This window comes from Plectropomus leopardus, chromosome 6, assembly GCF_008729295.1.
Source record: "Plectropomus leopardus isolate mb chromosome 6, YSFRI_Pleo_2.0, whole genome shotgun sequence".
NCBI lineage: Eukaryota > Metazoa > Chordata > Actinopteri > Perciformes > Serranidae > Plectropomus > Plectropomus leopardus.
Window position 1 is genome coordinate 8,980,356 of NC_056468.1, and position 15,607 is coordinate 8,995,962.

The 15,607-nt window shown below is 40.5% G+C and overlaps 1 protein-coding gene across 1 annotated transcript in view; it reads left to right on the forward strand.

Annotated features, from left to right (window-relative positions):
* The first annotated feature begins 990 nt into the window (after positions 1–990).
* galnt9 (polypeptide N-acetylgalactosaminyltransferase 9) overlaps positions 991–15,607 on the forward strand; it is a 108,391-nt gene continuing 93,774 nt past the window's right edge. The window contains exon 1 of the mRNA XM_042487464.1: positions 991–1,884. Within this exon, the coding sequence (XP_042343398.1) occupies positions 1,644–1,884 (241 nt within the window). The 5' untranslated portion in view covers positions 991–1,643. The remainder of the gene's footprint in view (positions 1,885–15,607) is intronic.

The window sequence follows — 15,607 nt, forward strand, 5'->3', positions numbered from 1 at the left end:
GGAATCAGAGATGAGGAGCTCCTGATGGCAGCCGGGAGGCTACAGTATATTGACTTGTGAGGAGAAAGTGGCTGCTGATGATTAGAATCATTACTGCATGGCTCTGGTCTGTCCTGTCCATGCCCTTAAAGATAAAAAAGATATATTTGCTTTAGCTGTGAGGTTTCTGCTACACTTCACAGAGACTAGTCACTAGCGTGGGCTGCAGTGTGAGGTGCTTTTTTGTTGTTGTTGTTGTTGTTGTTGTTGTTGAAAAGTTGAACTTCTGTTCTGAAGGTGGTTCAGATGGAAATATAAAAGAATGCCACCTCTTCTCCCAGTGGGTTAGATTAAAAATAGGCTATTTGTTCAGTGCAAGATTTGTTTGTTACTTCTAATATGATGGAGTTAAAGCTCCATCCGAGCATGTGATTAGTGAAATGATGATTACACCCATGAGGTTGACCATGCATGTATGCATAGCCGGTTGCATAACGTTCTTATTAAATCCTATATGGATGTGAAGCACTAAAGCTGTCACTTGCTCGTGGCATCAGAGGTGAGATGGAAACTGTTAACCTCCTCATTATGGATCACAAATCTGTTATCGCATTTCCACAGTTCACCAACTAATACATGGAGAAGGCTGCTCTAACCAAGTAGAAGTATTAGCTGCCTTCGTAGTCGTGCTGTTTATTTTACCCTGCTAGCCCAAACACAGCTCGTGAATATTCATGATTGAGCCTCTAAACGTCAGGACGCAGCGGCGGCTCTTCCTCCCTGACAGAGAGCGGAGAGGCTGGGAGGAGAGAGACAGCATGCCAGAGTCCGGCTGCATCTCTCCCACCGCATCTGAGGGCGAATCTGCTCTCAACTCATCCCACCCCGCACCGCCGAGCAGGGGGACAACAATGGACTGACGGAGCACAGACGTAGAGAGAAGGAGGGAGAGAGAAAGAGAGAGAGAGAGAGAGAGAGAGAGAGAGAGCGCGCGGGAGAGAAACGCCGCCTTGTTTTTGAAGCATGCACATATTCTCCGGACATAAGCTCCTCGGGTTCATATTTGCAGAGCGGGACGGATCGAGTGACCACAACGCCTTTTGAAAGAGGGAGATGCCACAGCAAAGCAGGAGGATGCTTCGATGTGAGCGGTTATTGCAGTGCATCTCCTGTAAGATGGACGAGACATATTGGGGCTAAGGAGCTGGCGACTTCTCACGTTGCGGAGGAAAGATGTTTTGCAACTGCCGTAGGCACCTCTAGAGGATGCATGCCTTCCCCGGCGGCTTGTAATATGTAGCTGTAACGGCGACAGAGCGTGTGCAGCTGTTTCTCGGCTAGTGAAGCCCCCAGAAAAACATCGCTCACCGGCTGGAGCCCCGTGGCCCCCCAACAACCTTCCCCACCTTTCAGTGTCCATGTGAGGGCTGCGATGCCCCGCGAAGATGAAGTGAGCGCAGCCTCCAGGAGCTGTCTGCGGTGCTGAACGGATCCGTCAGCTCCTCGGGTCTCCACGAGTTGACCTTCTCTCCCCGGGCTGAAAATCATCCTCCTGCAACACACACACACACACACACGCACACACACAGTAAGGTGGCAAAGCAGGCCACCGCACATGGACAGCTGCTGGGCTTGACTGAGTCAGCCAGACAATCTTCTCTTTCATGGCTGTGGCACGCAAAATCAAAACTTTGCTGACCGTCAACATTTTAGTGTTTGTGGGGATTATCCTGTTCTCCGTCTACTGCAGGATCCAGGACCGATCCGAGGAGCTCATCCAGATAGGGCGTATGTCTGACCAGAGGCTGCGAGCCAGGAATGGCAAAGTTTCCAACTTGGTGGACAGGCAGTCTATTCTCCAGAGACTGGAGAGACTTGAGGATGTGGTCTACAATCAGTTAAACGGTAGGACACGGCTTGATCATCTCATGGCAACTGTCACTTAGTGGCTAAAAAAATCATCATCACATTGAAGCAAAAATGACCCTGCAAAAGAAATACTTCAGGAACTGTAGTTACACCCCATAAATAGACAGCCCCTTTGCAATGTAGAGCACCTTGTCATGGCTTGATTGGCCATGCTGTCCTCCAGAATCAAAAGGTGCACAGGCTGATGCACTGGGGTGAGTTTTCCATCGACCTGAGGCATGACTCATGCATATTTTCCTGTCACCCCGGTAGCCTCATTTCTGTGAAAAATCAGCTTGATTTTTACACATGAATCACTGTCAGAGGTCTGCTGCCTCCAACGCTCTGCCTCTGCTTGTTAAGGATCTAATGAAGCAGGGTGATGTATCACGGTGCAATACTTGCTATATGTGCTTCTATCATTTGTGTTGATAGACTTTACTGGGCTGTTACTTTAACAGCCTATCAGAGCGCGACACCCCTAACCCATAATTGACTTGTTGTAAACTTCACATAAACTTATGCTCTAAGTGTTGATGTGTGTAGATTTGTATAGAATCCCACTCAGAGGAAGTCTGTATCTCAGCAGCAGCAGCTCATTTCACTGGAGGCACTGCTGGTGAAACATATCAGATTTAACAAGCTGTCTGAGTTTTGAAGGAGAGTCTAATGTAATGGCTCTATAACAGAATGACAGACTTGTATTTCATTACATGGCCATTAGTCTGTGGGGCAGAATTGGTCTCCTCAGCAGAGCAGCAACCTTTAAAATCAGGTTACATATGACTCGCAGTCTAACTCATTGTGCTTTTCTCCTGTGGGAGATCCACACAATCACAACTGATAAAAAACATCATTCATACTGATGCTTTAAAAAACCTGGATACATTCCATGAGATATTTCAAGCTTGTAACTCATAATGAATGTAGATACTTAGTTACATAGAGAAAACAAACTTTTACCATCTTAAAATTAATTTAAAATCACATCAAGCGACGTAATCCAATGTGTTAAATTATACTCACTCAACTACCGTTTACACATAAATATACTGTATGTAATTATAATAAACATAAATTAGGAATGAGTCCATGGGCTTTAAGTGTTATTTGTTTTTAAATAATGCAAAATGCAATTATTTTGTTATTGAAAAATGTAATTATTTTCTCAGTTAATTGATTAATTGTCTGATCAACTAAATGTCAAAATTGTTAAAAATGCTTGTAACAGTTTCCCAGATTCCGAGGCTGTGTCTTCAGTTTACTTTGTTTGTCTGACCAACAGTCCAAGACCATAAAAATCTGTTATTTTACTGTTACACACGACACAGAGATCTGCACATTTATGAACAGAACTGGCAAATGTTTTGCATTTTTGCTGAAAAATGACAGAAACAATTAATTAAATAATAAATTATCAAAATGGCCATTGATCAGCTAATCAATCCATTGCTTCAGCTCTAGTAACAAAGCATGTAGTCGAATTTAAATTTAATAATTTAACAATCTTTACTAAGAACTACTACTTCCTAAAATGTCCTGAAAAAAAACAAAACGTGTATTAATGTAGGTTTATTATAATGAGACTAGATATAGTCTAGATTTTAAATATTGCAATATCATGAGTGTTGTCTTTTCCTGGTCTTAAAGGCTGCATTATAGTAGAGTTATGCAATTTTCTTAACATACCAAGCTGCTCCAGCTGTCTTATTATTTGCCTTTACCCAATTAGTCTTTATATCCACATTACTAATGATGATTAATCAAAAATCACATTGTGTAAATATTTTGTGAAAGCACCTATATTCAACCCTGCCATATTGTCGCAATATCAATATAACATTATTTGACCGTGATACATGGGTCATAATTTTTGGTTTTCTACATATTGCCCATCTCTAGTTTAAAGGTCCAATGACATTGTCTTTTCTTGTATGAGACTCAAGGCCAAAAAAATATGAACAATTTTTGCAACAGAAGATGGTAATACATGGCTGACAGAAAAATAATGTTGGATAGGGTCCCATTGACTCCTGCGCAGGTCATTGATGTAATGAAGGTAGCACATTTCTTCAATTTAGTTTATTTGTTTGACTGCACAGTGCTCACTCACAGGATGTTGAGGCTAAGTGGGATCACAACTAAAACATTTTTACACTGTTCTGGTTGCATGCTAAAGTGTTAGTGCTGTTGTATGAGAATGCTACAAAAATGCTGTACAGTCCGAAACAGATCCCAATGCATCCGCAAGAGGTGAATCAACTTGTTGATCAACACTAATGACTTATTAAATTTTATACCTCCAACCTACAGTGTTGGGATCCAATGACATGTAAACTGCAAAGGCCAAAACGTCTTGTTCCAGCCAAATAATAAGAAATCAGCATGATGTAATGTTCCTCTTTAGCATGGTGTTAGTGGCTGACTTCTAATCTATCAGTAAAGTCAATTTCTATTCACTAGCTTACTGTTCTCCTGGGAAATTTTAGCTTTTTCATTTGTGCAAATTACAGGCTAACAAAGCTCAGGCGGAAGGGAGGCTGTGAGGGACGAGGACCGTGTTGGAGGAGGCAGCTTCTGCTTATTTTGTCGTATTTCATGCTGTTCACCAGTAGAGGTCACATATCTTAATACCCCTTTAACCACAAGTCAGCGCTCTAAATGGCGTTAAAAATCTTAATTCATGAACATGCAGAATAGAAACAGAAAAAATACAGAGGAGGTAAGTGTCTTGCTTGCATTGTTGAAGATACAGTATTTCCTCCTTACTGGTTGTAATGTTAGAAAGACCCAGAAAAACTGGCCCGACAGTCCACTTGACAGTTTGCTCAACAGCCAGTAGTTAAGGAGGTTTCACAGCTTCATGGCCCCAAAACAGTGCGACTGTGGACTGTTTCTGCATGATCTTGTTATTATTCCCAAGCCTCGGCAGCTATTTGAGGGTCACTCTGTCACTTTGAGTTATGCTTGGCATCTGGCATCCAACCAGCAGGCTTTGCCTCTCAAAAAGTACAATGCATCCTCTCAGTCACTTAGCTTTATATAGAGACAATGCAACCCCAAAGAGTGTCACTGCTGTGGGACAGAGACACACTGTGTCAGGACTGAAGGAAAAAGAAAGATTTATCTGTTTACACTTTATTTATATGTGGGATTATACAACAGGTGATGAAATTGTATATGAATTATATATTTTCTCATGCCAATTTTGAGTGGGTGGATTTTAGCACATGAATTTGTAGAGTTTTTTGTTTTTTTGCTAAAGTGCAATTGGTAATTGACTTTTTTTTTTTTTTTACCATGAGTGTGTTCTCTGGAGGTCGTCCCCTTCGCGTAAGGCTCAATACACTGTCAAAAGAGTTGCAATTTGTATCAGTTGTTTCATATTCGTGAACACCATATCAGCTTCAAGGATTATTCTCAAAACTGACTCCCCTTGCAGCACAGTTGAGTCAAAGTAGCTGGAAAACAATTTGCAGGTCTTTCACTAGTGGAGAGAGTCACAGCTGATTATGAGCTGAAGAGAGGAACCAGCAATGAACTAAGTGCAAAGCTGGCACTGATGCCTGCCTTCCAGTTAACACAGGGATACAAGAGAATACAATCATCTTGAGCTTATCTGTGTGTCTTAAATGAATTGAATACTATTAATAATGATAATTCAGTGTCAGCCTGTTACACTGGATTCCAAACTGTGTTTCAAAAAACAAACAGATACATTCGGCAATTCAATAAATCCAGTGTGAACCTGACAAATTTCCAAGTTACAATTAGCAAACAAACTCACTTTCCACACAATCCAAGTTGGAGACAGAAAAAGAAATCAATTGCAGTTACGTAATTTTTCTTTGACAACGGCAATGTGTACCCAGGACTGCACACCGGCTGGAAACGTTCGTTGGCTGTCACAATCCCTCCATGATTTGTCTTGAGCTCTTTAATGGCATACTTAATCACATCCTCATATCCCAGGTCACTGCCCCTTTTTCTAAATCGTGCACAGACCACAAATTGTATTCTGTGGCCATTGGGAATAACCATGGTGAGAGGAGGACTCATTGCGCCAATAACTATTACCGTGTCCGGTAGCGATATGAAGTAATTGCCCATTCCCTCTGTTGTTTATTGCCTACCAACGGCAAGCCACGGGAGCTGCAGCAAGGTCCAATTAGATTTGAAGGGCATAAACAAGTCGCAGAATTCCTCTTTTATAGTCGTCTGATGGATGGTCACCAGACTCCCAACATGAAAACAACGGTCAAGCTTTATCAGCGGCCCATTCTGCGCAGAAATGAGCAACATGAGGGTTATCAGCAGCACTGCTTTGCTGTGGGTGCCACCGTCTTTGGGGTAATCAGATGAGTGGGTTTTAAGCTTGTTAACAAGCTTATGAAGCAGCGTTTTGACCTTAAGTACTGCATTAGAACCAATAAATACCTCCCGCCAGTGCTTACCTGCTGAAGCACCGTGGGTCTGACTGGCCTAAATGAACACTAAATACAAGATTAAGTGCAATAATTTAGAAAGAGATAGAAATTAGTATTTTTAACACTGGAGTTTGACTGATTAGGATTTTGAAGGTCAATATTGATATGGAAATTTGAACTAAGCTGTAGATATCAAACTTAATGTGTTGATATTCAATTAGTGCAGGGAAAACATGAAAAAAGAACTACACCACTGTTTGCTAAGCCCTGTCCCGCTCTGTTACTGCTGCTGTGTCTGTCAAGATTGGTATTCACGCATGGTGCATAGTAACATTGGTGGCAGATCTACCATTTAAAATTCTGACTAATTTTTGGAAAGCTTAATTTCAGAAAAAAAAATGCTTATCATTTTGACTAGAACTGAGTATAGCAACACTTTCTATTTTGAAAAAATACCAATAAAAGATTCCAAATCAAAGCCTTCACATCTTCCAGCAGGAATATAAGCCAAACTCAGGGAACAGTTATCAACATCTGCAGATTAGATCACATGTATCTCTGACATTAGCATGCAGCTACATGTAGCAATGTTCTTGCAGCTGGGTACTGTAACAGTATAGCGGCACCTCCTACTGTGAAAAAAATACCAGTAAAAGCATCCACACCTAAATCCTCATACCTGGACATGTTTCAGTAGGAATATGATCAGAAATCTGAGAGAAATTAACAAAATCAGCAACCAGTATTACTTGTTCTGGAGCAGGTTCTTGTTCATGTTCTGACGTCAGTTCATCTCAAAAATAGAAAACCAACAAACACTGGAAACAGAGTATCACATCAAGCCTTAGGTCTTTACTTACAGGAATTATTACATACATTTACTTCATTTTTGAAAAAAAAAATAGCCACATTTATGTATTATTTATGAACATCTGACATCATATCATGATGTATATTTGACAGAAAATAAGAAAAAGCATAGAAGGTTAAAAGGTCCCCTTTAAATCTTACCAAAGCCTCATGGACACAGCTCCAACATGTGGCGATATCCAAAGGTTGTCAGACCTGCCAAGCTGAGGTAGAGTCGCTATAGATAAAATAAATATAATTGACTTGTATCATTTTGTTCTGATAATTTGTACCTTGTACCTTTACGGTCAAACAAAAATTGAATTAGACTCAGATGAAACGACCCGACCTTCTTTTCATTGCTTGCTATCCTCTACACCAAGCCCAAATGCTCCAAAAATAAGCTTCTTAAAAACAGATATCGCTATTAGCAAGTGGATGTGCTACTATTCAGCTCATCCTCTGACCAGTGTTGTATGTGTCATTGCTTGGGCTCGGCTGTTGTCCCCCAGCTCACGGTCCTACTGAGGCTGTTGTCATCAGCCATGCATGTCACTCCCGGCCTTCTCCCAGTGCGTAGGTGCTGATGGGATGGCAGCCTCACAGGCCCAGCTGCACCACCAGATATGCTTCTTATCTATAATGCCCAATAATGGCAACGAAACCAACGCTGTTTATATGCTAAGCCTGCTGGGGCAAAGACTTGATGAGAAATGTCACACTCTCTCTCTCTTCCACGCTGACACACACTTGATGCTCTGACTGTATCTTAATGATACACATCACGGTGTGCCTATATGTTGTTGCCCAGTGTGTAATGCGGCTGCAGGGAAGCACAGTAAAGCCTGATGAAATGAAATATATTCCAATAATGATATGTAGATGAGGCTCTGGTCGACAAAACAGTTTCGGAATCAGATAAAAATCAATTCTGCTCTGCCTTGAGGAATCATGATAATGAATTCAGCGGCCAACCTGACAATCAGCAGTCTGCTACAGACAATAATGGCAATCTGCGATGGAGCGAGCATTCCTCTTATTTACACTGCTGGCCTAGAGTCATGCAGTGATTACATCGCTACCATTTAATGATGACATCTGATGAAGGGGGCCAGAATGCCAGGCGGGATAATTGATGATGTAAATGGATTTTCATTGCCGCTCTGCACTTTGAATGTTTATCCATCTTTTTTTTGAGAATTCTGACAAAATGGAACAAAAGTGTTTTGAAATGTTTACAACCAGTACTAAAGATGTAACCAAATATAAATCCATTATTCAGACATGAGCAGATTATGCATTCTAAACAGATGCAAATGGTGTTAGAATTTCTACAATAATATTTTCTTTTTCAATTTGACCTTTAACCAGATCGACCTTCAGGCATAATTTGGCTTAGAAATCACACAAGAAGGTGCTCCTAACTGGATCTCGCCTCATTACCATCAGATTCAGACTGGAACTGCTAGTAGTGAATGCAGTATGATGTTACATTACTGAAATGGAAACAAATACAGGGAATATGTTTGATATTTGATATAGATAGTTAATTATAATCAAACCAACCAAATTTTCTGTGTGGTGCAGGATAAAGCTTGATTGCAAATGTGTTATTTTTACCTCATGTTGCATTGTACAAACTAAATTTTGTGTGACCTAATTTGACAATAGCTAATTTTTGTCATAGAAACTTTATTTTGTCTAGAAACTGCTCTGTGAAAATAATTGGAGGCTGAAATTACTGATTATAAGTCTGTGGTACCCAGTTATTTTAAGGTAGGCAAAGGTAATGGTAGCTTGTAAAACTAGACCTAAGGCATCTTTTGGTACCAACCATATTGGTATATAGCCTGTCTGGTAGGGGGTTATATAAAGCTCCAAATTTAGGCTAAATTTTGGCAATGGTACAACTAGCGTGGCAATTTTCAAAGGTGCTTTGAACTCTCAACTCAAGATATCTCAATAAAAATGTGTCTGTGTCTCCTGTAAACTTGAAAAGGCTTGTTTTCACTAAACATTTTGTTCCTTACAATCAATGTACTCATTTAGATTTAAGCTGTAATTTTTTTTTTTTTTAAGGAAAAGGACAGCCTTATTGAAGAACAAGTTCTTGTAATATATAGATATAATATAAAACACATTAAATCAGGATTATTGGAGAACTCAAAATATTAACCAATGTTAACAGTGAAATAAGAAAACAGAGCATATTAGTGTACAACTGGCAAATTCAGTTATGGGTTTTGGTTTTTGTGTACCACCCCAAAAGTATCAGTGGCCCCCTTTGGCTGCCCCTATGAAAAATATTCAGGGGCACCACTGGCCATTATGGTGCATAACGTTTTAAACGGGATGTTCCTTTGTCTTTAAAGGGCTAAACTCATACATTTATGAAGAGTTTAAATGACAGTAGCAAACAATTAGACATAAAAATGTGAAGCTGCAGATAATTCCCAACACTAGGATGCAGATGTTTTGTGTGAAATGAACAGATACAGATAGCAGCTCTGTGTTTGTTGTGTTCGCGCCTCATGCCAGCTCTCATAGGGCTTGCATTTTGCAAAAGGACAACAATCCATTGTTTAGAGATAATTCAGGGGGTCTAGTGCAACCAATTTCCAAATCAGAGTTGTTATCCTCCTGACATGCCTGCTGCTGTTCTGAGTGGCAGTGCTAGAATTAATGCAGCTCTTCTCCGTCTCTCAATATTTCATAGATTTGTTTTGGCCTTTGAAGGCTTTAAATCTCTCTAGATCGAGTTATTTTCCTCCTCTTGAAGAGATCACTGAATCGCCCACCCTGGGCTCACCATCAATATTTAGAACTCCACTGCATCACTTTGGACACGCATAAATCCACTCTTGCTCTTAAATCATTCATTAAAAATGGGGTCATCTTTGAATTTGAGTCTCTATCTCATAAAGACCAAATCAGACACGTTCTGAAGGTTGCTGTATAATTTATAGCTGTTATGGGTTTCAAGCATCACGACAGAGGGAAACAGACAAATGAGTGTGAGGATGGAGACAGATATATATTCTTATACACAGTGAAATTCAAATTAGAAGTTAATGCAAGGATCCACATTCAGCTTTGGATGTGAGTGAAGCCTGAGTGGAAGAAGCAGATGTTGTGATTGCCTCGTAGTGAGATGATAAAAGTGCTAAGGTGTCGTTTGGAGAGTGACTCTCACATCTGAGAGAAGAATACTTCCCAGGAAATACATGGAAATATGAAAGCTGTGTCATGAGCTATTACAGATATGATATTTGTTTTACTTTATAGATTATCATTCATTGTGTCTCTACAGCTATCTTAGTCACGGCACTACAGTGAGCAGCGTGGGCCTTTAGTCATTGTCATCTTTTTCCGACCAGAACATAACAGCCCACTTGCTGGGTGCTTTTATACAAAGTGCCTCACAGGATCATGTGTACATACATTTTTAACTCATGCAGTCACTGTGGGAATACAGCTTTAATCCCCACAGTGTTAGTGTGATGCTCTGCCCACAGACCTACACGGTCCAATTGTTCCTTTCAAGATATGTATTAAAAGCTTCTATTTTTGTTTGCAAGCAATCCATTTTTGTGGGAAAAAAACCATTTTGCTTTTGATAAATTTATGCATATTCAATTTTTGCATGACTCTCTGCTTTCTTCCCAAACAAATTTCAAAAGATGAAAAGACCAAATGGAGGAAACATAAAAGATAAATCCGAGCACGGTGGAGCAATTTAGCTACCTCGAATTACCTACCAGGCATTATCAAAACAGGTCAGCAGCTACATAAAAACCACAACCCTGCAAAAGAAGAAAGACGTAAAGCTTCCAAACAAACAGCATCAGTTTGCTGCAGTGCTTTTTCAGCAAACTCTCCATCATGAGATTGCTTCTGCAGAATCTCGACATTCATGTTGAAGTGATACCAACAGTGGATCAGATTTTCAGGCCTCTCATTCCATAATGGAATTCCCTTCAATCAGACAGAGGAAGTGGAAGGCAGGGGGAAGTAAAATGATGCAGCGACCAGAAAACAAAGCTGGCGGGCATTGTTCTGCTTCCAAGACTCATGCAGAGACGGAGAGGCCCTCCAGACTCGAGTCTCCGGCTCTGGAGGGTATCTGTGTTATTGTGCGACACTGGCCGCTATGCCAGATGGCTAGTCAGTGACGTGAACCCCACCCGTACTTGTCAAAATGCCACCACATTGGCTGGTGCAGGGCATGCTAAATCCCTCTCGCGGGAGAAGCCAGTTTGCAACCATTCAGCTCCAATTACAAATCTTCAGTAGCACCCGAGGATTTGAGGCCATCCAAATATGGTGATTACTCCGCAGTTCCTGGAGGGGTGAAGCTGAGAGCTGAGCTCTTCATTGGTATGCGCTGTTTACTTACTGTCTGTGTGTCCATCTGTTGATTTGGAGAACAGACGCAGCTCGATTTTTCAGTGGAGGCCACACTGGATGCTTGGCTCGCATATCAATTATCTGACATTATCCTGCAGTTTCATGGAATTTTAAATAGTCAAACAAGAGTCAAGCCGGCAGAGACAGATATGAATAAAGCTGACAACATGGTGAGAAAGGGGGTCTGGTAACCTTTTTTTTAACTTGTCTTTAATCTTTCAATGCCACAATCGCAAGATTTACTGAATAAAGACTAAAGACTGAATAACTGAAGATATCAAAATCGTTGCTAATATGCCTTTTGTGGGTGCTGTAGGTCAAAAAGCATAGACACAGATTTTGGGTGGATCGCATGGGACATGTCCACCTCAGTATTTAGAACATGTGCATTTGTGCCCCTCTCAATAATAATAAGCCTATAAAAGTGGCTGTGGACTTTTATTTTGAAGGACTGCAATAGTGCCACTCATAGACCAAGTGGCAACCTCCGAGGCTGAAAAATGAAGCCAATGCACAAGTGCCAAAACCTGCAGTTCATGAAACGGCCGCTTCAGGCTGGCTCAAAAACAGAATCAATTCGAACAGACTCCCGTGCTAAAATGCTTCATTTTACATCAGAAATAAAATTCTTTACAACCTGGAACAAAACACATTTTTTTCTTTGAAATTGCAAATTTTACAGGTTATTCTCACAAACTGCTCATATGTTGTCTCACATAAAGTAATGCATCTAATTTCATACATATACCAAGTATTTTGAAAGGCTGTGATGACATGATCGATGGGCTGACATGAGAAAATAAAGAAGCAGTCCTGAGTGTTGGGGTGGTGGATGGGTCATAAAAATCCATACTCTGCCCATGGGACATTTCCCTGGAGAGTCATGTTTGTAACCACATGACAGTTGAGTGAGCTTTGAGTCATTTTAAGGCACATTCTTGCCATGTTTCGTTCCCCAAACCAAACTATAGTGACTTTTATTACCTAAATCTAACCTCAGTAACTGTTTTTCCACCCCCCTCGTTCCTCCACAGCTCCACCCCCTGCTCCAAATATGGTCGCTTCTGGGTTAAAAAGAAAAAGAAAAAAGATGGAGACAGATATTTTGACCTGTAAAAAGTTTGGACTGCAGTGTAGCGTCTTTTCTCCTGACTGGTAGCTCTGTGTCAATGTCTCTGTGTCCCTTAGAGACCTGGTGCTGGGTTATGTGTCTGTCTTCCAGTCTGAATGACATAATGACTGTAGGGCACATAGATTTTCTGTTGAAATATTATATCTTTATTGTCGACTTCTCAGAGAACACACCTTTGTGCTATGTTTTGAATGTGGAGAAATCTGAGCAGAAATCTTGCTGAAACCTGTATGAGCTATCAAAGTACAGAGGGTTATTAGTGAATACAATTAATTAATTTATCATTTTTGTGAATTAGTGGCGGTGTGCCAAATACAGACACAAAAGAGGATTCATGCAAACATGTGTGTTGAACAGTTATAACATTTGAAGAATGAATAAAGTATACAATAAATATTGAAATATTGAAAGCAATCCAGGATGCCTTAGAGCCTTACTGCATTTTAGTCCATTATATTTATGAAATATAATGGACTATAATGGACCCCCCCCCCCCCCCCCATGATGATGATACAAAACCTATGTTTTTCATATAGAGCAGTTGGTATGCTCTGCAAATAAAATAAACGTGTATTGTGTTTGCTAATGTGTTTCTATTTGCACTCTTAAGTAATTTGGGCTTCACAAATTGTAGTTCGATTAACATATTAAGTTTGAATTGTGTTTAGAAATTAGGGATGAGGATGCTGCATTATTTTAAAAAGTCAAAGGGCAGGGGCCAAAACAGATGTTAACCCTTTGGAGAGTCTTGCTTTAAAATAAAAGAAGCATATGGTTCACCTTCCTCCGCACCCTGATTTCATACAGTCTCTGTCTGAATCATGAGCAGGATTTCCATCAGCCAAGACTTCATTTTTGACCCTGTACCACATTTTTCTCCTTCCCTGTTTGAAAATGTCACTGTCACGGCACCAAAGCGACGGCCTGTTAAATCACAGCCATGAGTCATTTTAATGAGAGCAGAGGGGTATTTTAAGTCTGACACATTAAATCCGGTGCTGAATTTAGTTTTTATTAGACCAAGGAAGCCTCACATGATGGGGCTGGCCAAGGACTGGCTCTAGTTCACCATTAAGCACACAGATAGGCAATCTGGCTTCTCTTCAGGGATTCTTTGTGGGACGAAAGGACCTGCATGGAACGAACACTGCTTGAATCTCAAAGGCAGAATATGGTGTTGCTGCACACTGCTAACACCTGGTGCCTTGTTGCTGGACTTCAGGTCTCTGTAGAACTCAAATCACCTTTCATGCAAAATGGTAATGTGTTTATCATTTTGTCTCTGGTTAATCTAGTCAGGTCAGAAAAAAACCAACCTTTAGATGTGAGAAAATGAACCAAGAAAATCTAGCTTTTCTATTATGACCCACTTTGCCAGATCATCATCAAAAAAAAGAAATCCTGTGGGATGTACAGTATCCACTACAGGCCAAATCTCAACTGTCCTCAACTTCACCAGACTACATAATGAACAATGATAAAACTGAATTGTTTGCTTCATAACATTTACCTTGTCTGCTTATGAAATAATACCTGCAGTTAAGCCGTGAATTTTTGGGTCCTTTCATGATTGTAAATGACATCTTGACAGCAACAAATGACATCATGTCAGTTCAACCCATGAGGAAACAAAGGGTTCAGTGCTTCTTTTATCAAGATAACACTGGCAAGTCGCTACTCATGACAATACCACACTTTTAAAGTGCCACCGTTGGTTGGAGCGTGTATCATAACTGTAACGCTGGCACTTTGCTCATGCTGGAGAGACAAAATACTGGAAAGGTTTGGGATTTGGGAAACAGCTTGTGTCGTTAGCAATAGCCTAATTTAAATACAAGACACTGATATCGTTTGTAATTGTTAGTTGCTTTCCATATTGAGTGACCTAGAATTGCTTGAAAAGTTATTTGTTACTGTGTATTCACATCAAATGTGATGCGAGCATTTTGCTGGGAGAGATTACATACAAAGCCAATGCAAAGACTCAAATAGATGAAAATTCACACTGGGCGGTTTGATGGACACGTTGCGATGTATGCCCACTATTTATAACTACGCACGACCAAAAATCCGCTCCCGTTTATTGTACTGGAAGTGACTGATTTGCTGTACAAAGCATGCCGGTACACCCGCGATGTGGAACAAGGTGGCAGCATGATGAGAGGAAGTGACAATTTTAAAAATTCAAACAGTGTTCATATCAGCACAGCCACTCCATCTGCAGCTCCAGTGACTTCCTGAACAGATCTGTATAAATCCAGGAATTGCCTAAGTAAAACTTTCTCTTGTAGAGAAGGGGACAGAGGATGTGGACGGATACGCACGACCACTAAGGCAGGACAGACAGGACTTTGGATGAATTTGATGCATATAGCAGGCATGCACCATTGGACGCCACATGATGGAGTTGCGCAAGTTGTGCAATTTGTCCATCGTGCGAGTTAAAATTTTTAAACTTGAGTGAGAAATTTGCATGATGTTGTGTGCGGTAGCCTATCAGTATTGAGATCTAGTTGAGGTTCTCCTGATGTTAAAGAGATTCAGAAATGATGGATAAACACAGAGATACACTCAGCATCAGAACTGTACAGAGACAGAACAAATTAGGTCTTGAAGGAATTATTGAAGAAAGCTATAAGCTGTGAAAATGTACCTGTGTCTTGTGTAAGCTATTTTTGTTGAGTTTCTTATTAGCACAATGCTCTGATAAATTTAAGTTGGTCTTTTTTGTGGAAAGTAAACCACTGAGGGCATGTAATGTGCTGCTGTGACAGTATGATAAATAATGAAGAGTCTTACCATCTTGGTTCATGTTGTTTCAGAGAACAGAGACTCTGCGTTTACATCCAGCTAACAGCTAACTTGGTTTGCAGTAAAGGAAACGAAGTTAGCTGTTAGCTGCCTC